At 41.5% G+C, this 23054-nt stretch overlaps 1 protein-coding gene across 1 annotated transcript in view; it reads left to right on the top strand.

The window, feature by feature from the left end:
- The window catches only part of MYO3B (myosin IIIB), a gene marked incomplete at its 3' end in the record, with an annotated part of 367317 nt that overhangs the window by 115316 nt on the left and 228947 nt on the right, over positions 1-23054 (top strand). Inside the window, exons 8-12 of the mRNA XM_079782950.1 lie at positions 6659-6814; positions 18191-18287; positions 19356-19472; positions 19992-20096; positions 22488-22571. Of these exons, the coding sequence (XP_079639076.1) occupies positions 6659-6814; positions 18191-18287; positions 19356-19472; positions 19992-20096; positions 22488-22571 (559 nt within the window). The remainder of the gene's footprint in view (positions 1-6658; positions 6815-18190; positions 18288-19355; positions 19473-19991; positions 20097-22487; positions 22572-23054) is intronic.

Here is a 23054-nt window from a genome sequence, read left to right as displayed (position 1 = left end):
TCAAACCACCCTACACTTTTCCTCTGGTCTCCTTCTTCACCTCCTTGGAGGCTTCTCTGGGTGAGAAAAGTTGGTTCTTCTGAGGCTTTAGGAAATGCCATGCTCCTCCCTTTCTGTTTCTTTCCTGGGTTCCCTTGAGCTCACTCTGGGCCTTCGGGGCTTTGTCTAAGGAGGGGCTGATGTGTGACCTTTCTGACCCTGCACCTTGTTCTGTTCGCCCCGTGTCTCCTGCAAGACGGCAGCTGCCCTGCTGTCGGCAGCCCTGCAGTCTCTCTACCTTTGCCACACAGAACGGGCTCCCATCACCCACTCAAACGGAGCCCCAGCTCCTGTTGCACAGCCCTCTGCGCCCCCCCCCCCCCCCCCCCCCTGCTTCTCAGGGCCTCTTTTCCCTGTCGTTGAACTCCGACCGTTCTCTCTGACTGATAACTGTAGACTCCTGGTTCTCACTTCTGTTTCAGGTTCGGACCCCACTTCCCCACCCCACGTGTGAAGTCAGCGTGCAATTTCAGTTCCCTCCAGTGAGACTTTAAAACACCACCATGTGCAGTATTTGTAAACCTAATGAAAACTGAATGCAGTTCAATATTCCACCAAATGGGGAGGTGGGGCTTTGCTCAAATAACATATGCCACGTCAAGTTTCTCAGCTTGCCTTTTGAGGCATCAGTCACCTTGGGAAAATGCCTGTGTTTGTCATAGTCTTGTCTCCCGAATGGAAATTTCCTTCGGAGACACAGCACCCTGGGCTCCGACGCCTAACCTATAATGAGTGTCCCCTCCCAGGAGTCCTCCCTTTGTCACTCAGACTCCTGCCTGAGGATGATAGGAACTGCAGCGCAGCGCAGCGCATCACGGGGCGGGGAAATGTTTGCTCAGATCAAAAACGTTCGGATATTCTGTGCCAAACAGGCTAAGTAGCAAACCCGCAGGACAACAACACCAAGTATAAAAGACAGAATACTTAAAAATGAAACGGAAAGTGTCGTGAAGCCCAAGTTTTCGTGTGGTTTGGCCCCAGTGTGTGGAATAAGATTGCTCACCCTCCTACTTGTCTCACAAGCTCAACCAGGATTATTAGGTTTTGGCTTTCCCACTGCTTGTTATCAAGTGTGCTCTATTCATCAGTAAGCATCCATCGGGGCTCTTGAGAAAGAGCTCCCCCTCGCAGGCATCTGATGTTTTGGCGATGAAGTGGCAGCTACAGCACAAGGCAGCTGTGCCTCCGCAGCACATTGTTTGGGAGCAGAAAGCACAGGCATCGCCAGCCCCAGAGCCCCGAGCAGAAGCCCGGCCTTGCTTCTGGCTGAGAAATCCCTCCTTTTTACCTGACTCTGGCTGAGCCAGGCTGAGAGATCGCTGCAACAACCTACGTTTAATGTGGTGACACTAATGAATTCTGAGAATTAATCTTCAGTCAAGAAGGCATGATGGAAAGTACTAGAATTTCAAATTAGGTAATGGATTAATTTCTTTCAAGGCTAGAATACGCTCCTTTTTTTTATCCTAGTGGACTTTTCTATCCAATTCAAACCAAACGGGAATTCAGGGTAAATCCAGGCACTATAGCTCCTGGTAGATCAAAATGTTTGTTTTGTCTTTTAGCACAAAGATAAACACACCTAAATCCAGATTTTTAAAATGATCTCTTAAACATATGTTTTTACTGATTTTGGAGAGAGAGGGAGAGGGAGAGAAACATCCATCGGCTGCCTCCTGCATGCCCCCTACTGGGGATTGAGCCTGCAACCTGGGCACGTGCCCTAACCAGGAATCAAACTGGTGACCTCTCTGTGCATGAGATGACACTCAACCAACTGAGTCACACCATCCAGGGCTAAAAAAAAAAAAAATGATTTTTTAAAAAAGAATTACTGATGATTTTGGAAAAAAGTAGTCTTCCCTAAATCTAGTTCTTGTTCAGTTCCTTTTTTCCAGAGCACAAGGCTCCCAGATGAACTGACCTTGGGGGATGTATATCCCCAGATTGAGACACTGTTTTTTGCAGAACCAGCAGCTTACAGGTGTCTTAAATGCTGGTGATATTTCGGGGCTCTGAGTGTCTCCCCCCAGCTGAGAGAGGACTCTGCACCCCCAAAAGTCTACACCTGGTTTCTCACAGCACAGCTTCTGAAGATATCATTTGCAGGGCCCTGGTTCCACTGACCCAGGAAAAGGTCTTTGGTGAACAAGTTTGGAAACATGGACTTAAACAGAATAAAGCTGTTTCCTTTACCCCGGTACTCCTAAGAACATTTAACATGCTCACATGCATTATGCAACTCCAGACTTACCCGGACTAGCGTGTCACCAATGTTTCCCCTACCTTTTGGACCAGAACACTAGTTTCATTTTTCAATGGAATGTCTTATATATCTAGTATTTCACCCAACTCACCTCACACTGACTGGCCCCCACTTCCATACAGAAATCAACATCTTACACATCCTCTTGTAAAACTTTTCAATCCCCAAGTGGGGGTGGGAGGATATTCTGCAGCTTGGATTTGTCCTTTCTGGTTTAATAAGCAATCCCAAAATGAATAAGCATATTATAATTTTCTTAGTGTTCCATGTTTGTTCTCCAAATCAGGTTAGAAGATTTTATCATGCTTTTTAAAAGGACAGAGGCTGTCAGAAGTTCTTACAGATCCCAGCAGTCGATTCTATCTTAATCCACTAAATCCCTGCCTGGTAGGAGAATAAAACAAATAGCGAACTGACAAACGTAACAGCATGAGTTTGGGGCACCAAATCGCAAAGCCAAGCATTATAGAGCATACCCTAGTTAAGGTTGGTGAAGGAACTAAAGTTCTTAGGCATTTAACGGAGGCAGCTTAGGAGGTGAAGGTGAATGTTGTGGTGGCCTCCCGAGTTCCTGGCTACACAGCTGGCCTAGTCAGGCTTCTTGCATTGCTGATCCGGTTTGCCAACCTTGAAATGACTCTACCTCTTCTCCACCAATCGAGTTCAATTTTAGTTCCAAAACTTCCCCAAACCTAGCTCAGTTCTCGCCTGCTTCAGTAAGTCTTCCCTGACTGGAGTGCCCCACGCCCCACATTTTAAACAGTGACACAGATGCAGAACATCTGGTATTTCATTGCCGAGTGGGAAGGAGTCTCCCATGGGAGTCAGGGAAATGGCCTCATCACTATCAGGACCTGACCTTAACTGCCTCCCCTCATAAAAGAGGGGTTAAAGTAGTAAATCTCTGTCTCTTAGCTCCAAAACCCTGTGCTTTGGGGTGATTCTTTTTTAGTGGGCAAAAGTAGGTTTTACAGTTTATATGGAAAATAATACAGTAATTAATGAATAATAATACAAGAGTAAACTCTGTGTTTTGAATACTTACAACTGTAAACCTACTTTTGTGCCACTTTGTATATAAGCAAACACTGGCTTCTGCTATTTCTTATGTTTCTCTTGTCCTTCCATCTTTCCATTAGATTGCAGATCCTTGAGGAAAAGAATAATAATTTTTATGAATTCATTTATTTTTGGATAATTCTGGCTGTGTAATATATGTTTACTGAACAAATGAGATGAGATGATTCCAGTGCCCTAGTAATGCATGATTTTCAGCCATACCTGCTCCTAAAGTAGAACTTTCCTCTATTTATCCGTAAAATAATAGTTCCATTTCAATCTGGCTCTTTGCTCCCCATGAGAAAGAGGTATGCAAGAGAGTTTTAGAATAAGGTTATACCCTCAAGGTCTTCATGCCCTTCTCCTAAGAATCCTCCAGTGCAGTTGGATATGTCACCACTCTGCTTAGCATTCTTCCCGTATACACTCAGTTTCATTTTGCTGATCCAGTGGTATGACATTCCGCCCACTTTGTGCTACTGAGAGAACTCACAAATCCCCTTGATCATTGCTTCCAGCAGGTAATATGCCTACCTTCATTTTTTGAATCTTGAAGAGATAACGGATTCATTTGTTAGTTTCTTCCTTGTGTGATTCTCTCAATTATTTAGTCCTCTTTTCTCTCCCTCTGTGTTCTAAAAAGAGATCCTTTCTAAAATACTAAATGATCTTGCAACCTTTTTGGCAATGTTGCTCCCCCACTAGATGCTAAAAATATGAAACAAGATATAGCACCTTTAATTGCACCCCCAGACTCCAGTAGAGACGTACTTTCATAAGGTAGGGGTATGACTTTCCTGGTCTCTTGGCAACCCTACCTAGGAAGATTTAATTACTGAAGTACCAGAAGGACCATGTTTTCAGGCCTCACCTGGAACACTGTCCCTAGGCACCTACCCAGAGAAGGAAGGTAGAAGCAGCTCCAGCCCACTTTCCCATTCACGTTCTCTGAATTGTCTCTTCGTTGTTACACCTCCCACCTTCAGTCTCAGCCCCCTGAGTTTACTCATTTGAGGTACTGGCACTAGTCAACAGGCAGCTGAGGTTTGCCCTAGGTAGGGCTCTTGTTCTTTCTTCCTTTTTCCATAGCACTGACTGGCAGTCAGATGAAACAGCTAGTGCAAGAATAAAGGAAGGAAACATTAGGTGAAGAAACCTATTAAGAAATCTCCCTGTGTTTGGAGGTAAACATGGGTGTAGGAGGTATGTCTATTTGGTGATGAGACAGATCTGATGTGACCCACCCCAAAGCACTGGGCAGGCTTAGCTGTAAGACCCAGGGGTTCCTCGTCTCCTGTCTGACTTCCTCTGAGGCTCTGGGCGGTATGCGAAGGCACCATGTCCATCTACAGTAGGAACTCTCAGAGGACACAGACTGTTTTTTATTTCAGGCGTTTCTGTACACCATTCCTCAAGCCAGGAGAATGGGGCCACTCACCTGTATTGTTTCACCATATAACTACCATGAGGTTCCTTTTTTCCAGGTGCTGAGGGAAACATTAGCAATTACTTTCCTTTCGTAGTCATATATACATATCCAAGTGAATATACATGGACTCCAAGGAAGATTGCTGGAGAAAAACCATGAACATAGTATTTTTTTTAAAGCATGTGCACTGATTTTTTATTTTTGGTAGGAAAAATAATAGGTAATACAAACCCTGAACCTTTTCAAGTCAAATGATTGATTTCTTTCCATGGCCAGGCAGCGGTGGCATTTGAGTCGTGCAGGAGACAGAATGGTGATCATCTAGGTTCTTTTTTTTTTTAAAATATATTTTATTGATTTTTTACAGAGAGGAAGGGAAAGGGATAGAGAGTAAGAAACATCAATGAGAGAGAAACATTGATCAGCTGCCTCCTGCACACTCCCTACTGGGTATGTGCCCGCAACCAAGGTACATGCCCTTGACCGGAATCGAACCTGGGACCCTTGAGTCCGCAGGCCGATGCTCTATCCACTGAGCCAAACCGGTTAGGGCTCTTTTGGTTTTTATAGCTGAAAGCTCCAGCTCCAATAGATAGAAAACCCCCTGAATCAATTCTAAAATGGAGTGACTGGGAAATTGACTGAAAATCGTATCAAGACTAGAAGGTGAGGGGCGTGAAAGCGGTTTGAAGTGTCAACCACAAAGGTTAAAGCCTTTTGTAAGTCCAACAGTTGAGGATTGTCTTAGGAACTCTGCTTAAATGTTTTGAAAAAATGCTCAAGGTGAGGCTGAACTTTTTTACCATTTGTCAGTGTATTTCATTATTTAACATATGTTGTGTTTTGGATGTTGCCGGCATGTCACTATTGGGAAAACTGGAGCCGTTTATTTCATGGAGTGGGCAGAATGGCATCCGGTATTTATCCTAAGCCTCCTATGTGAGCTCAAGACTGATAGCTCACAAGGGCAGCTGGTGAAATGTCTTTTCTCCTGTCAAGGGCAGCTAGCTACTCAGAAGAGAAATGTGATGGTAATTGGAGGGGTATTCATCAGATTCAATTTCAGTAGGAATTTCCTTGTGTCAAGATCATCTTTAATAACATGAGAGCATACAGCAAAATGTACTAAATCATTGTTTTCTTTGAAAAGGGTATTGAATCTGAAAAAGAAAGTGGTTACACCGGTACGGTTTTAACCAATTAACTGCGGAGGAGTTTAAATACAAACCAGTTTTTACCATTTCAAATGGACCTTTTGTTCCCTGTTTGCATAATTTCATTCCAGTTTATCTGAATTATATTGCTGTCACTTCCTGTTTTGAGGTTTTTCTGCTTCTTCAGAAGACATTAGCAATCAAGGCACTGAACTTTCTCTGTGAAGGTTTCTTTATGGTCAGTTTTGTTCCTTACAAACTCCTAAATGCATTTTCCCCACCGCCACAGAATGGACACTTTATGTTAGGATTTGACTTAAATGAAAGTATGTAATTTCATATGCTTCCAAAATGAAGTATATAGACTAATCAACTTGTCTCCATTGTAAACATTTTTCTGTAATGAAAATTCAGACAGAAAATTCATCCTGACCAATCTCTTTTTTTTCTCTCAGTGTTTTGGGTATGTCACATCAATTGATTGTGTTTTTTAATATGTCAAACTAAAATAGACTTCTGATGTTTTCATTAATTCAACTAATAGAGATTTATTTTTTCCTATGTTCTGATACATATTCATAAAGAAAGAGCTTTGTTAGGTTAGTGATCAGGTTTTATAAATGAACCTTTTCTCCTCCCCTCTCCCAGATTCACAAGGGAGCCAGGTGTCTAAGATTATACTTTGGATTGTTTGTTGATTTTTGCAAACAGGTGTCTTATTAAGGATTTTGAAAAGCGGCCTTCCGTCACACAGCTCCTCGACCACCCATTTATTCAAGGAGTCTGCGGAAAGGTTTTGTTTCTGCAAAAGCAGCTGGCCAAGGTCCTCCAAGACCAGAAGCATCTAAACCCTGTTGTTAAAACAAGGTATGGTGTCTCCCTGCTTCCGCTCTCTGGTTATTAATAAAAACAGCATGCCATGTATTTTGATTTGCCCAGCATTATTACTGGTAATTATCACATCCCTGCATTTCTGAGCGTCTCATTTACGTGATATTAAGTACTTCATGCCTAGTGGATGAGAGCATTAGAGCTTCAGAAATAAGCTGCTCTTTTGTGTTCTTAGTGCTAATTTCTCTCAACTGTAGCAGAAGTCTCACTGTGCCCTTGTGTTCTAGTTAAAAACCAACACGTATATATTTATATTTAATACAAATGTGAATTTTTTTTCAAACCAACAAAGGTAACCGTATGAAAGCAGTCACAGCTGAGAAATCTTTGCTTGGCTGTTGCAGACTGGAGAGCAGAAATGTAAGCTGTTTTGTGATTTTTGGAAAGAATGCAAGTTAAATGCTGAAGCCCTTTTTTTTCAAATGTGCTCAGAGACCGTTTTTCTTTAGCTAAAAATTTCTTAGAGGCAAGTTAGTGTTTTAAAATGACCACACACACACGTTATTGTTTATGCTATCTGAAACAACTGGGATTCTCCCCTTCCCTTTTAAAACATTTAAAAAGTAAATGTTTATTTTCAAGGGCAGTTGCATAAAGCAGTCTTCGGTGGTGGTCTCTAGAAATAGATCTTGGTTTCTGTCCAGAGGGTGGCAGAATTTCTCTTAAGAAAGAAATTAAATGCAAATAAAGCTGCTCCCCCAGCTCAGCAATTATTTGGTTTTATAAAACTGGCCAGGGTGCAGATAAGCTCTAATCCATTATTACTAAAAGAACATTCAAAAGATTGGAGGCAACGGGATAAAATATCACAAGTTCTGGAAATATTCAGGCATTCTGCAGAAAGTTGTTTACAAATCAAACAGCATCAGAACCCTTGGAGCTGGAGGCGTAGTTTCAAGGTGATTGTATCTTATGGACCCTCCCACCTCCTCTGCCAGGCTCTCTTTGGGATAGTTAAAACACATTTTTCCTACTCGTTCCCCTTTTCCACTGTCAGTTCTGTTTCTGTGGCTTGCCTACGGGGTAGAGAACACTCAGGAATTCTTGTGACTTTGGTGCTTTTTTGAAGCAGTAGAATTTGTGTTTAAGCCCAGGGCACCCACCTACACACACACACACACACACACACACACACACACACACACACACACACACACACACACGGCAGCACCACCCAAAATGAAGATGAAATAAAATATAAACCAAGCAAAACAAACTCAGCGTTTAAATGCCCTAAGTCGAACAGGTGTCTGTCTCCTCCTTGTCCCTCTGTCCTGAAATTTGCCGCAGAGCAATTTCTGAGTCTTCTGCTTTCCCTCTGCCTGTTCAGATGTATGTTCTCTCTTTAAAAGACTCTTCTGCTTTTACCAAAGACAGTCTGTCTCCAGGCTCTCTCACCCACTTTCTCTCATTTCTCTTTATCTTTGTTAACTCCTTTGATGTTGTCAAAAGCCTCATATGGTGGCAAAGGCTTCTCACAGGGTCTTTGTAATCTTCAGTTTCACTCCGGAGTTGGTGTTTCTTTGAAAGTCACTTTTAAAAAAATGCAACCTCACACATAGGTCTGGAGACTTTAAACAGCCCCTCCTTTGGAGGCAGGATAATTAATTCTAAAGGAAACACAATGCATGTAGCTGACACAGCCTGCCGGGCATCTTGTGCTCTTCCCTTAGCAACTGGCAAGGGGTTGGCTACATACATGTTGTTTAAGCCCACATAGAGAAATTCTCACATGTCATCTGGTGCTGGTAATCTATACTAATAAAAGGGTAATATGCTAAGTAGACCAGGAGACCTTCTGGATGTCCTACCGGACAAAGCCATGATGGCAGGGCTGAGGCAGAGGTGGTTAGGGGCAATCAGGCCAGGAGAGGAGGGCAGTTGGGGGTGATCAGGCTGCAGGGGTGGGGGCAGTTGGGGGTGAGCAGGCCAGCAGTGGGGGCAGTTGGGGGCAAGCAGGATGGTGGGGGGCAGTTGGGAGCGAACAGGCTGGCAAGGGGGGAGCAGTTGGAGGTGAGAAGGCTGGTGCGGGGGATGGGGCAGGTAAGGGCAAGCAGGCAAGCAGGCAGAGAGGTTGGGGGCGATCAGGTAAGCAGGCAGGTGAGCAGTTAGGAGCCAGCAGCCCCGGATTGTGAGAGGGATGTCCGATCGGGTCTAAACCGGCAGTCGGACATCCCCTGAAAGGTCCAAATTGGAGAGGGTGCAGGCTGGGTTGAGGGACACCCCCTCCCTTGCACAAATTTCATGCACTGGGCCACTAGTTCAATATATTTAAACTTGTGAGTTTCTAAATTGAGATGGGAAAAAAACAAACAAAAGAATTGAGGTGAGTGCTTAGATGAGTGAGGCGCATACACAACTAACCATTTTTCTGCACAAATGGTCACAGCAGGCGATACAATGTGGTGGTGAAAACCATAGCTCTGCCAGGTTTCAATCCCAGCTCAGCCACTTACAGACAAGTTAGTAACATTTTTCTGTTCTGAAGTTTCTTCATCTATAAAATGGGGCTTATTTTGAGGGTTGAGTCAACACATAAAAAATACATTAGAATAGGGTTGATGACAGAGTTAGCCCTTAATCAGTGTTAACAGTAGTAGTAGAAGTAGTGCACATGGCCTATTTAATTCAAAGGCCTCCATTTCTTTTGGATTTAATCTGTGCAAATTCATCTTTGTTTGCTTACCAAACAACATCATGAAAATAAATAGTACTGAGGTACTAAATGTTAAAAATATTAATTTCTATCTCTTATTTAAAATCTAATTTATTTATTTATGAGATGTTTATGTGTGTATGTGTCAGGCCCTCTGCTGAGCAGAAGAACTACAAAAGTGAGTCAGATACAGTTCCTGAGAGAGAGCTAATAGTCCAGTGTGTGAAGCAGAGAAGTATCAGATGAGAACAGCTCAGCATGAAAAGTGCCTGGATGGAGGGAGGCTGGGGTACCTCCCAGAGCACCTGGGAAAGGAAGACCCCTGGAATTGGTGGGAAGATGATCCTTGAACTGTCCTGAAGATAGTTGGGGAAGGGTTATTCCAGGTAGAGGGGGAGAATGAGCAATGAGCAAAGGGCAAAGGCACTGAGACTGGAGAGAGTTTAGGGGATTTGGTAACAAATTAGTTGGCATTGCTGGAACTTGGCATGCATTGGGCAGGGGCGGGGAAGGTAAGGGGCCAGGTTATGATGGGTTAATGAGCTTGGATTTGTTCCTTAGACACTTGGGAGCCACTGAAGGGTTTCAGGCAAGGGTGTGCTCCAGGAAGGTTGTTTGGATTGCAGCGTGGAGAAGGGAATGGAGCTGGCAGAGCGGGAGCCAGGGAGATGCGTGAGAGCAGATCCTGGCAATTGCAAAAACAGAAGATATTAAGATAGTGGCTGTGTAGGACTGGGGATTGAATGAGAGGGATTAGGGAAAGAGAGTAGTATCACAGGGTTTACCCACACTGGGCTGCCTCCCTGCCCTGGTTCAGACAGCAATCAAACAGAAATTGCAAGACATTAAGAGACAGAGACCAGCAAAAACATTTTGCTTCCTTTTCATATTCCATAAAATGCAATGCTATGTACTTCCAGGTAATGCACAAAGCTTCCAGCTTTCTGCCCAAAGCAGGGTTCTTCAATGGTCTGAACAGTCCTGGGCCCCCAGCTGGAGACAATTGTTTAGTTTTGAGAGCAAATGCAGAAAAATGAGACCTACAGCTTACAGGGGAAACTGTTTTACTCTTCCTGCAAAGATAGAAAATGTTCTGTTCACTTCAGTACTTTCCCCAGGGTAGAGAGAAGTTGGTAGTGTGAGAAAACTATAGAGAAGGGGAAAACTTAGACAAGTGAAGGAAAGGATCTTGTATAGAGGGAGACATTGGAGAGAGAGAGAGAGAGAGGAAGCAAGGGGGTGGGTGGGAATCAGGGCCCTAGTTTCTGACTTTAGAAAGAACCTCTAGGTTGGGAAACACACAGAAAAGTTATATGAAGATATTCAGAAATTTGAGGGGTGCGAGTGGGGAGCAGGGGGCAGAAGAAGTACTCTAAGGAAACTCATGTTAATGGCCTGTATCTTTCCAAAAACCTATACAAGGTAGCCTCCTAGTTGGGAGTTATACTCCACGGAAGTGATAAGTATTTGAAGTGGCCTCTATGAGGAATATCATCACAGGTGCATTAGAGATGGAAACAGTGATTGCTCAATAGCACAAAAAAACCCAGGTGGAACTTAACTGAATAGCATTCCATGCTAATGAAGTTAATCAGTGTTGAAGATAACACATGCAGAGCATTCTGGAGAGCATTTGACACTAGAGCCTCTCAAAAAATGTACATCACCACCACCATCTTTTCCATTTATCATCTCTAGCAATTCTTAGCAAGAAGGAGTAGAAGAGAAATCAGATACTGTGGCTTTCTTTAGGCTTGAGACTGGCTTGGATGCCTTGGATGATGGGTGGGAAGGAGGGCAAGGGAATCAAGGTGAGTGGGAGAGTGTCCTTGAAGTCTTGGAGTATGGAAGAAAGTAAAGCCAAGAAGTGGCTTCCTGACTTTGAGTCTGGGTCAGGGGACTGGCAGTTACAATGAAGACAAAGCATATTCAGTGAGAAGATATCAAGAAAAGGGTTTGTAGAACTGAGATATTGGGAACTTTTGAGAGATAATTGGGAACTAGTTATATAGCTCAAATTGTAGACAATTTTATGGAATAGAAATAAATGTGTGGTTTTTAAAAAAACATATATATATATACACACATAATAATATATATAATATAATAATATATATAATATAATAATATATATATTATTTTACAGAGAGGAAGGGAGAGAGAGAGTTAGAAACATCAATGAGAGAGAAACATCGATCAGCTGCCTTCTGCACACTTCCCACTGGGGATGTGCCTGCAACCAAGGTACATGTCCTTGACCGGAATCAAACCTGGGACCCTTCAGTTCGCAGGCTGATGCTCTATCCACTTAGTCAAACTGGTTAGGGCAAATGTTTTTATTTGTTACTATTTATTGAAGCACTGACACATGCTATGAATTAGTCCATATATCATAAAACTCTATTCACATGAAAGTGCAAAATAGGGAACTCTCTAAATACAGAAAATAGATTGTTTGGGGCTTGGGTGGGGGTGGGTGGAGAGGTGGAGGTTAGGGGTATAATAGCAGAGTGATAGCTAAAGGGCAATAAAGTGAGGTAATGAAAATATTCTCAAATTGACTGTGGTGATGGTTGCACATATCTGTGCATACACTAAACACTTTAATTGGGTAAATTGTACAATATGTGGATATTTCAATAAAGTGTCAACATAAGAAACATTCAAACCTGTAGAGAATTTTTATGAGTTTATTTGAGCCAAACTGACAACAATTGCTGGAAAACAAAACCTCAACGGATTGAGGAAATGCTCCTAGAAATAAATGTTTTTAAAGAGTTGACAAATTGAGGAATCCTGAGATCAGAATTTGAGAAGAATTAACAAAGTGATTGGTTGGGGATGGGAACACCAAAGATTGATATCAGGGGGAGGGGTAGAGAGAAAGGATAATGGGGGTCACGTGCTGGAGAAGATGATATAAGAGAGTGATGTGAATTTTTCCAATAGGGAGAGAGAGGTTAGGGAGAACAATGGATGGGAAAAGGCAGAGGGGAGCAAGGATGGTGCCTCCTTCCCCTAACCCCTCACAGTGAGTGTGTTGTAGAAGACTGAAGAAACCCAAGCAACGCTTAGAAAAATGGAATTACACAGTTTATTAGGCCAGCGGTCTCAGAGGAGTTGCCTCCAAAGTCTGAGCAAACCAATATGGTGGAAACTCTTCTTTTATCCCCTTTGGTTTCTTTTGTCCCCCAAATATGGATTATACTTCCGGACCTTTTGCAGGCTTTGCAAAAAGCCCCATGTGCTGGGATGGAGGTCTTGAGATCATATTTAAGGGCCCAGCCTGGCGCCAGCGCTGATAACCCCCTTCCGGAGGTTGTGTATTGTTCATGGTTTATGGCCTCTGTAAAATGTGAGCATTTAGGTAACAGGTCTTGCAAGACCAGATTCTGGAGAAAGGGGCAGTGACTTAATTATAGGTTATCAAGAATGTACATTAGGTTACTGGCACAGATTCAGATTGCTAGTCCCCCCAAACATCAGGGTTACATTGGAATTAGCCTTTTAGCCTTCTCAAGTGGATGGAAGACAGAGCCAGGGCAAGAGCATTATGGGGAAGTGGTCCATTTCAGTTGTGATAAGGAGATTAGGAGTGTTCAAGAATAAGGCTAAGAATCATCTGTTCACAATAGAGCAGAGGCTGCACTGTGCATGAAGAAGGGCTTGGGTGATGGGTCCCCTCTCACCTCTCCTGGGTGGAAGCATCCTAGCTCTTCTGAGTGGTGCAGTTTTTTGGAAAGAAAGGCTGTGATCCAGTTCCACTTCAAAAAATATATATATGGCGACATTGTACTATTTGAGATCTGATGCCATTTGCTGATGCTGATTATAATGTTTGAATAAAACTATTGGACTTTGTTTTTCCAGTAATTTATAATTTTTGCCATAGCATATATTTGATTCAGGTACAATAGAGACATTACGTATCCAAGGCTTACTCTCTCAAAGGAGGTTAAAACAGCCCTAAAATTCTGTGAATAGTTTGGGGCTTCATTTTTACTGAACCTGTCTGAGATGCTTTTAAGCAATTTGGCCTTGTCCTTTACATCAGCTTCCATTTCCTTGACCTTGACAAAGGCCTTTTCCCCAAAATCAGTTTTGCAAATTCCTGAATTCATTGACATCATCTGGTATGTCCTGTCACCATTATAGTTCAGAGAAACTGTGAAAGCATGCTTTTTATATATATAAATATATCATCACTTCACAAGAGTTAGTGGGAGAAGAGCCCAACCACTGTCTGGAAGAAGCGTGGAGGTAGGGAAGGTGCTGGGTTAGCTGGCCTGGGACCCCCTCCTGCCTTCCAACCTCCCATCATGTACTCACCCGCACGCCTCTGTAAAATTACAAGATCCAGCATGTCATTCCCCTGCAGGTGGCTTGGGACCGGCTGAAACCACAAATGTTAAATTCTTAAATGCCAAAGGTCTGCTCTATTACTTGGTAGAAGAATTAAGTTGCTGATTTGTTTTCTGCTCTGTTGAATGGATTTTGATTCTACCCCTGCAGTTTGCCTGAGGCTGATTAAAACAATGACCTCAGCTTTTCTGATTTCTTTTCAACCTGCAGCAGTGACCTTTAAAAACAGATTTCTCACTGTAATAGCTGCCAAGTTTTTCCCAGTAAGCCTGCCTCACTCACTTCCTCTTTTACTGGCAAACGTGAGTGTGAGTGCCTGCACCGCCAACCCCATATTACGTACACTGATGGGTTCCTGGGCATCTATGTAAATGAATGACTAATGAATGAAAACTTCATCAAGTGCTGAAGATGCTTGACACATAGGAGATTAAATATCCTCCTGTTCTAACAGACAAGAAATAAATCCACACCCTGTTATAATTACTATCTACATCTATATATGTCTCTATAACTGAGTGAAAAAATTCATATATAATTTTCTGCTAGTGCCACTGATTCTTGCTGTCTAGAGAAGGTGGGTATATAAAATACTGTCTAAAATAATTGATGATGAGATGCTGATTTATTGGAATTCTGGCCCAAACCATGCTTAGATGGAAGATACTATAGTGATTCCCATCCAAATTATTCTTCTATTTTTAATCTATATGATGTTTATTTGATAGGTGGAAGCTTAAGTTCCAGGACAAGATAGAGCTTATGTAATTAAAATTATGTATTTCCATCCGTATTGCACTTTCAGTAGAAATGGTGTCAGGCCTTCATAATCTGCCATTGTTTTTACATTCTAGGTCCATGATTATATAGTTACTAGATGCCTGGTGCACAAAATTCGTGTACGGGGGGGTGGGGTGTCCCTCAGCCCAGCCTGCACCCTCTCCAATCTGGGACATACCTCTCATAATCCAGGACTGCTGGCTCCCAACCATTCACCTGCCTGCCTGCCTGATTGCCCCTAACCGCTTCTGCCTGCCAGCCTGATCACCCCTAACCACTCCCCTGCCAGCCTGATTGATGCCTAACTGAATTTATTGGGTGATATGCTAGCCAGAAAAAGGACCAGGTCTTGGGGGCATGCAGACTAAACCACCAGCAGCAGGGGTAGATGGAGAAGACAGTGTGTCCACCATTCTGGAGTTGACAGGCACTCTTATGTATAAATTTGGGGAAGGAACATATACATTGTTTTGAAAGAATTTATATTGGCTATAGATAAAGGGGTGGGAGAACTCCATTTGTCTGAGTAACCAGACTTGGCAGACAACATACTTAGAGCCTCATAAAAACAAGTAGGAAATCCAGAAAAAAAGTAGTATGGAATTTGAAGTGGGGCTCATTCTGGGTGGGTGCATAGTCCATAGAACGAAATGTTTGCTCTTCAGGATTGGTTGTGGGCAATAGTCTGGAAGTTCATTCAAGATAAACAAGATGCAGTGGCCCTGTGTCAGTTATTCAGCTATTCTCTTTAGGTAATTGCTGAAATAGCCACCTGGAGGTTAATTCACACTTTTAACATACATTCAGGAATGTTATCAGTCTCTGTTGGTCTCAGCCTGCAGTTGTTAGCTGATGAACATCTCTTATCTCTCCCTTCCACCCTCCAGCCTGCTGTAATTTAATTTAGGACATCTCAGAATTTCTCCTTGTCATATAATAGTTGTCAATATCATTCTATATCAGTTCAAACATAGAAGTCAGCTTCTGCCTCTGTCACCCACTCTTCACAGCCAGTTCTTACTCTCCATCCATTTCCTTGAACTTGATGTTTCAGCCTTGCCCTTGTTGCCACTTGAACCAGGGACTCAGACACCAGTTCCTCCTTTTCTGATCACTAAAACCTAACCAAGCTCAGCCCTACACAGCACCATACCCACCACTATACCAACCCCACACTCCGGGAACCAGTCCAACCCACAGTTTCTTCCTAGAGTCTCTAAACTTTAACCCCCAAAACTCCATTTGTCTGAGAAACCAGGCTTGGCAGGCAACATATTTACAGCTTCATAAAAACAAATCGGAAATCTAGAACAGCGTAATATGGAATTTACCTTACCATATATTCTTCTTCTTTAAAAAATTTTTAAATTGATTTTAGAGAGAGGGAGAGAGAGATAAAAGCATCAATGATGAGAGAACCATTGATCGGCTGCCCCCTGCACGCCCCTACTGGGGAAGGTGTCCACAACCTGGGTATGTGCCCTGACCCAGAATTGAACCACAACCCCCTGGTTCATAGGTCAACACTCAACCACTGAGCAACACTGCCAAGCTCTTCTTTTTTTAAATCCTCAGATGAGGATATGTTTTATTAATTTTAGAGAGAGGGAGAGAAACATTGATTTGAGAGAGAAACATCAATCAGCTGCCTCCCATTCATGCATGATGGGGGATTGAACTGCAACCTGGATAGATGCCCTGACCAGGAATTGAACCTACCACCTTTCAGTGTACTGGAAGATGCCTAATCAACTGAGCCACATCATCCAGAGCAACACTCTTGGTTTAATAGAATGCCTTTTGCTATTTATCTATTTGTTTATATGTATTTCCATTCCTCTAAGCTTTGGAATATCAATCCAAGTATCTTTTAGTTGGAAGTCTGTAAATTTCACATTAAACAAGGAATTCTTCAGCAAAGATTGATAATAAATGCTATTCTCACGTAAGGCACTAGGTGGAGCATGTGAATTTAAAGGAAATTTAAATTGGTGATGATGACAAATCATTTAACTCAAGAAAACTAAAAAATTTAAACCAAATTTATTTTGATTAAAAGTAGACAAATACAAAACAATATAACACTTTTTATAAGTATATGTAACCTAGGATAATGTAAGTAAAGACATAAAAATTGTAATAAATATATTTTTTCTCATCAATAGACCCTCCAAATCCCATAGCCAGAGCAGGAAAATGAAGCGGGCAGCAGCTTCAGAAGAACAGTAGGTGGGGAAGGCAGAGAAAGGGCTAGCAGGTCATTTTTTTTTCACTGGCTGAGAAAATGAGGTGGTCTTTTTCAGAGTGGAAGGACCTTGCATCTATATCAGCTTCTAAGTTGCCAGCTTCATTTTTGGGAGCAAATAATTTTAAGGAATTTGATTGCCTGTACACATGGGAAGAGGTTATACATTGCTAATCACAGCAGGTCAAACCTTTTAAAAGGTGTTTGCTAAATCGGTGAGATGGACAGCTGGGCGTGCAGACAGTCTGCAGTAGGTCAGAGATAACCATCGCAGCCCTGGTGGCACTGCTTAGCACATGCTCATATAAAGATGCTGATGCTGCTTTGTTTCTAAGGCAAGACATTGGGATCAGCCTAATGCTGATATATGTATTATGATTTCTCTCAAGTTTGCAGAGTGATACCTACACTATAATATCATTTTTATAATTAAACATACAGAATCTGTATGTTGTTCATGGGTGCATATTTGTATATATTCACTATTTAAAAATAGACTTGGAAGGATACCCACCAAATAGTGGCCATTCAGGAAAGGGGAGTGGTATGGAACATGGGTCACAAAGGGATTTTAAATGAACAAATAACATAAAATATAAGCACTTATTGATGTATTGGTGTTTGCTATATTTTTCTATGAAGTTTCCTATAGTTTCAAAATTTCTCAAAAAGTTGGAGGTGGTACCAGTGGATAGCATGAAGGGACCTCAGAGAACGTAACCCAATGAAAACTATATGCCTAACAGTGAACAGAAAATAATGTGAGAAAGTGCTGGGATTTGCCGAAACCGGTTTGGCTCAGTGGATAGAGCGTCGGCCTGCGGACTGAAAGGTCCCAGGTTTGATTCCGGTCAAGGGCATGTACCTTGGTTGCGGGCACATCCCCAGTGCGGGGTGTGCAGGAGGCAGCTGATCAATGTTTCTCTCTCATCGATGTTTCTGGCTCTCTATCCCTCTCCCCTTCCTCTCTGTAAAAAATCAATAAAATATATTTAAAAAAAGAAAGAAAAAGAAAGTGCTGGGGTTGGCACTGGAGAAAAGCAGAAGTAGTGGGTGGACCCATTTGGTAATGCTTCCTACTGTGGTAGAAGAAAGGCTCGAGCTCTGGAGCTCACTAACCCCTGGGAGTCCCACAGCGACAGGGAGAGAACGTGGGGACCTGGACTGGACTTGCTCTTCCTGTCCCTTTCTCTGAAGTCTCCGTGATAAGACTTCATGGGATGAGACTGTGAATGAGACATCTTCATTGCCTCCTTCCTGCTACATTATTTACTGTCTTAGTGCTAATATTCTTTGGATAAACTTCTAGGCGTGAAAGGATGCATACCAGAAGACCCTATCATGTGGAAGATGCTGAAAAATACTGCCTTGAGGATGATTTGGTCAATCTAGAGGTTCTGGATGAGGTACTAAACATTTAGTAGATAATTCTCACAGATGACATTTGTTTTGTGTGAATGGTCTGATCTTTCTGTTTAGACCCTATTCTCCTGTTGTCGCTTGAAAGTTTAATTGCTTGCATAGCCTTGGTGAAGCTCAGGGTGTATTTGGTTGCTGTGACATCCTGCACAATTTTTTATAGTCCCTGAAATGTCCTAAATGATGATGAGAAAAGGATTAGATTTTTTTCCAATGAAGCCCTTTATGTTGTAGATGTGACTGTGTTATATGAGCTCAAAAATGTTTTTCTGTTTAGAAAAAAAATGCAGTTTAACCCTTAGATGAAGATGGTTGTTTGGTCTTCATAAAGAGGAGCTTCACTTAGGGAAATGGTGAAGTTAATATAGCTTGAGTTCCCAATTTGAAAATTGTGATAATCCCCATTTAAAATATGCATGTTTAATAGAGCTGTTAATTGCACTGGACCTGATTCTCCTGATTCTACCTCTGGGGACCCTTAACTGCAATGCATGAAACATTAAGTATTTTATAAAAGTGTGCAATTCTATATTCCCACCGCATAAATTTTAAGTGCAGTGCTTTTAGAAATAAAGTTACTATTTTGTTTACATTTTATCAATAGGAATGACCTATTAAATAAAATTATAAATAGAGAATTTTGATTGGGTGAAATACATTTTTCACAATAACAAATAAAACCTTTGCTGGATATTCAATGTCTTTTAGCAAGTCCCAGGGGGCCTAATTCTTTCAGATATTCTTATTTTTTCTTTTTCCAAGACAGATACCTGCTTTTAGTATCATTAGAGTCACTGTATGTTTTAAATCGACTACTTTTATCTATTAGAGGAAAATATAAGGTGTTCCAAAAAATGTATGCACATTGTAACAGCTAAAACTCAATTTTGAAAATGAAATGTACTTTAATAAACACTGCCTTTATAATTACTCAAAGTGTGTGTATACATTTTGGGGACACCCTATATTCTTGTAAGGATATGTATTTTTATTTTTGGAGTCTCTTCCTTATTGGAAATGATGTTTACTCTCAATGCCCTTTATCCTCTTCTTAGGACACAATTATTCACCAGTTGCAGGAGCGTTATGTGGACTTGCTCATTTACACGTATGTCGGCGACATCTTAATTGCCTTAAACCCCTTCCAGAATCTAAGCATATACTCTCCACAGGTAAGCGATGCTTTAAGAACATGTTGCTTCTTAATAGGAAATGAAAAATCACAAAGGGAAAATGAAAAGAAGGAAAAAATGAGAATAAAACTATGCCCCCCCGAGGGGTATTATTCCAAACTACAGATAATAATGCAACACAGATGGAATTCTTACATTTTTGGGGAACTTTTTAAAGCAAGATGTAACAATGACAGCTAACATTCATTTAGTGCTAGTTGCAGGCATTGGGTTACCTCATTTACTTCTTACAACCCTGGGAAACAGGCACTATTAGTAAGCCTAGTTGGTATGTGAGGAGACTTAACATAGTGGGGGTCACTCCCTTGCATGAGCTCATGAAGCCAGTAAGCAAAGAGCTGGGATTTGAACTCAGGCCTGTAGATTCTACAGCCTTCCTGATGCTACAGTTCCCCAAATAAGTGACAAAGCCTTGGTGTCATGGCAACAGGTACTAGAGCATTAGAAGGTCCAGTGGAGTAGTATAAGCATCCTTCAAACTAATTATCTTTTCTTCAGTTTTCCAGACTTTATCATGGGGTGAAACGTGCCTCAAATCCCCCCCACATCTTTGCATCAGCAGATGCTGCTTACCAATGTATGGTTACTTCCAGCAAAGACCAGGTAAGAACTCACGTTCCTTCTCTACCAAGTCACACAGTAGAATGTGTTCCATCTTCCTCGGCAGCTCCTAAGTCTTCCAGAAAACGCTCCATTCTGGTTGCTGGTATTGGCTCAAGGAAATGGGAAATGAAATAGTAGCTTGCTGGCACAGGGACAGTGGTGAAGCCAGAGCAGCAGAACATGAAAACCCTTCTCAAGAAACATGAAACTGTCTTGTCAAGAGCACACATTTTCAATGTAATAAGGATATTTCTAATGTGAATCTGAGACATAGAGCTAACAGAAACCTAGTGATGTGCAATGATTGTAATAAAAAGAGAATGTAGAATGACAAATGAAATTCATTCCTATTTAGGTCTCAGAATGTTCACGGTCCAGTCCTTTTTGTATGAAATACTGCTCATAGGTTGACAGTGGCCAGGCACTACACTGTTTAGCTGCCGAGAAATTGTGATGGATTTGGTAAATACTGAACAAACCTTGCACTCAATGCTAGTTAAACACAAAGCTAACCCATATGTTTGAACTTGCTGGACCGCCAGTTCAGAGTGGTGGCCTATTCAACCTTGGACCCTTCCTTTACTTTCAATGTGTTTTCCTTTGTGACTTTATTTTGTTTAAAATAGAAATAACCTTATTTCGTGAGGAAATTTGACAAGAGAGTTATTATGTGTATATTTCCTGAGATCTGTGAAGTTCCTGCTTTGGATTTGTTTAGGAATAGATGAAATTATAACAGTGCAAATTACAAAATGGAGTACATGGACACATGGATTCACCATAGGTTAGAAACTTGGCTTCTCCAAATTCTTACTTTTCCCAAAGACTTGTGGAGTGTCCATAGATTTCACCGAGAGGAAATAAATGGAGAGATATATGTGTTACTCAAGTTAAGAAGTTGCCCTACCATGTTGTCTTTTTTCCGGCACCACTTCTGGCACCAAATGTGTACCTTTCCAACACCAGCCAATTCTCCGACACCAACTGGATGTCCAACAGTTCAATCCATTTAGTTCTAACACTACATCCAGTGTTAACACAGACATCACAGGATCAGAGTTCAGTCCACAAGACTGTCCCCATTTCAGATGCCAGCAGCAAATGGGCTCTCCAGATTACCCACACTTCTGCCTGGCTGACTACAAATTCAGGGATTCTCACAATCCCCTTCAGGTTTGAAATTTCACTCACAGAACAACTCACAGAACTCAGGGAAATACTACTTACATATACTGGCTTATTATAAAGGTTACAACTCAGGAACTGAACCAAATGGAAGAGATGCAGAGGGCAAGATATAGGGAGGAGGGGTGTTGCAAAGCTTTCATGCCTTCTCTGGGCACGCCCCCCTCCCTACACCTCAGCATGTTCACATCAGAATGAGGCTCTCTGAATCTTCTTTATCCAGAGTGTTTATGTCTCACTCAGTCTTTATCCCCTCTCTCCTCCCCAGAAGTTGGGATGGAGAGGCTGAAAGTGCCCACCCTCTAATCATGTGTTTGGTCTTTCTGGTGGCCAGCCCCCATCCTGAAGCCCCACCTTGAACCACTTTGGTTAGCAGTTGGGTTTGGTTGAAAAGTACTTATTTGTGAATAACAAAAGATATTCCTGTCACTCCTACCATTCAGGAAATTCTGAGGGTTTTAGAAGCTTTGAACCAGGAACCAGAGACAAAAACCAAATGTATGGTTTTTTAAATTATACTGTATCCACTAATCTCTTTTATATGTAAAGAGCTCCTAGAAATGAATGATACAAAGACCAACAATACAAAAACATAGGCAAAGTATATGAACTGGTCACAAAAAGAGAGTATGAATGACCTTAAACATATGAAAAGATACCTAACCTCTAATAAAAGAAATGCAAATTAAAACTACCATGAGATACCATTTTTTTAAAAACCTATTATATTGGCAAAAGTCCAACATACTTTGTTTGGTGAGGCTATAGGGAAATAGGTACTTTCATATATTGGTACAATCCTTAGGAAAGCAATTTGGTACTATCCATCAGATATGCAAATGCATTTACCTTTTGATGCAATAACCCCATTTCTAGGAATTTATTCTATAGATGAACCTACATATAATTATTAATGACCTATGTATAGAGTTCTTCATTGCAATATTGTTTATAGTAACAAAAGGAAAAAAATCAAGTATCTATCCATATGGGACTGGTTAAATAGATTATGGTACATCTACACACTGGAACAGCAGGCAGCTATGAAAAGGTTGAAGAAGCTCTGGATATTTTGAAAAGGAAAGGTATATTGCTGAGTAAAAAATTAAGGTGTACAGTGGTGGATGTTCTATGAAAACCATAGCTAAACACACGGTGCTTTCTGTGCTGTGAATTCCTCACCAACACTCTTGTTTTCTGTGTCAGTGCATTGTCATCAGTGGAGAAAGTGGCTCTGGGAAGACAGAAAGCGCCCACCTGATTGTCCAGCATTTGACTTTCTTGGGAAAGGTACTGACCACCTGCTTTATGTATTGTGGCTACAAGATTCTGCAGCAATTTTCCAAATGATGGAAATACCATTTTTGTTGTCTTTTAGGGTTTGTATCAAAACATTCCCTCTTTAGTGTGTTTGCCTCCTGATAGCTAGGGCTCTTAAGATGTCAGCATGCCATCTTTCTTTCGTGTAGTGAGAAAAATAATGCCAGCACAAATTTACTAGATTATTGGCGATTAATTTTTTATATTTTTAATATAATAGAAACAGCCATTAAGTAGTAAAAGTGGTTAAACATTAGGAACAGCATCTGGGAAAGCCACTAAGGTGATTAAAGGATTGGAAAGTAGGAATCTTTAAGCAAAAGTTGAGGAAAATAAAAAATTTCAGCTTGGTGAAATGAACATTGAAAAAATGACTTAGAAATGGTTTAGCAGTTACGTATGCTCAGAATTAGTGTATTATGTGACCAAGAAAGAATTTAAGGAATATTTGTT

This window comes from Cnephaeus nilssonii (assembly GCF_951640355.1).
Source record: "Cnephaeus nilssonii genome assembly, chromosome: 10".
Taxonomy (NCBI): Eukaryota; Metazoa; Chordata; class Mammalia; order Chiroptera; family Vespertilionidae; genus Cnephaeus; species Cnephaeus nilssonii.
This window is presented reverse-complemented; position numbering and strand designations above follow the sequence as displayed.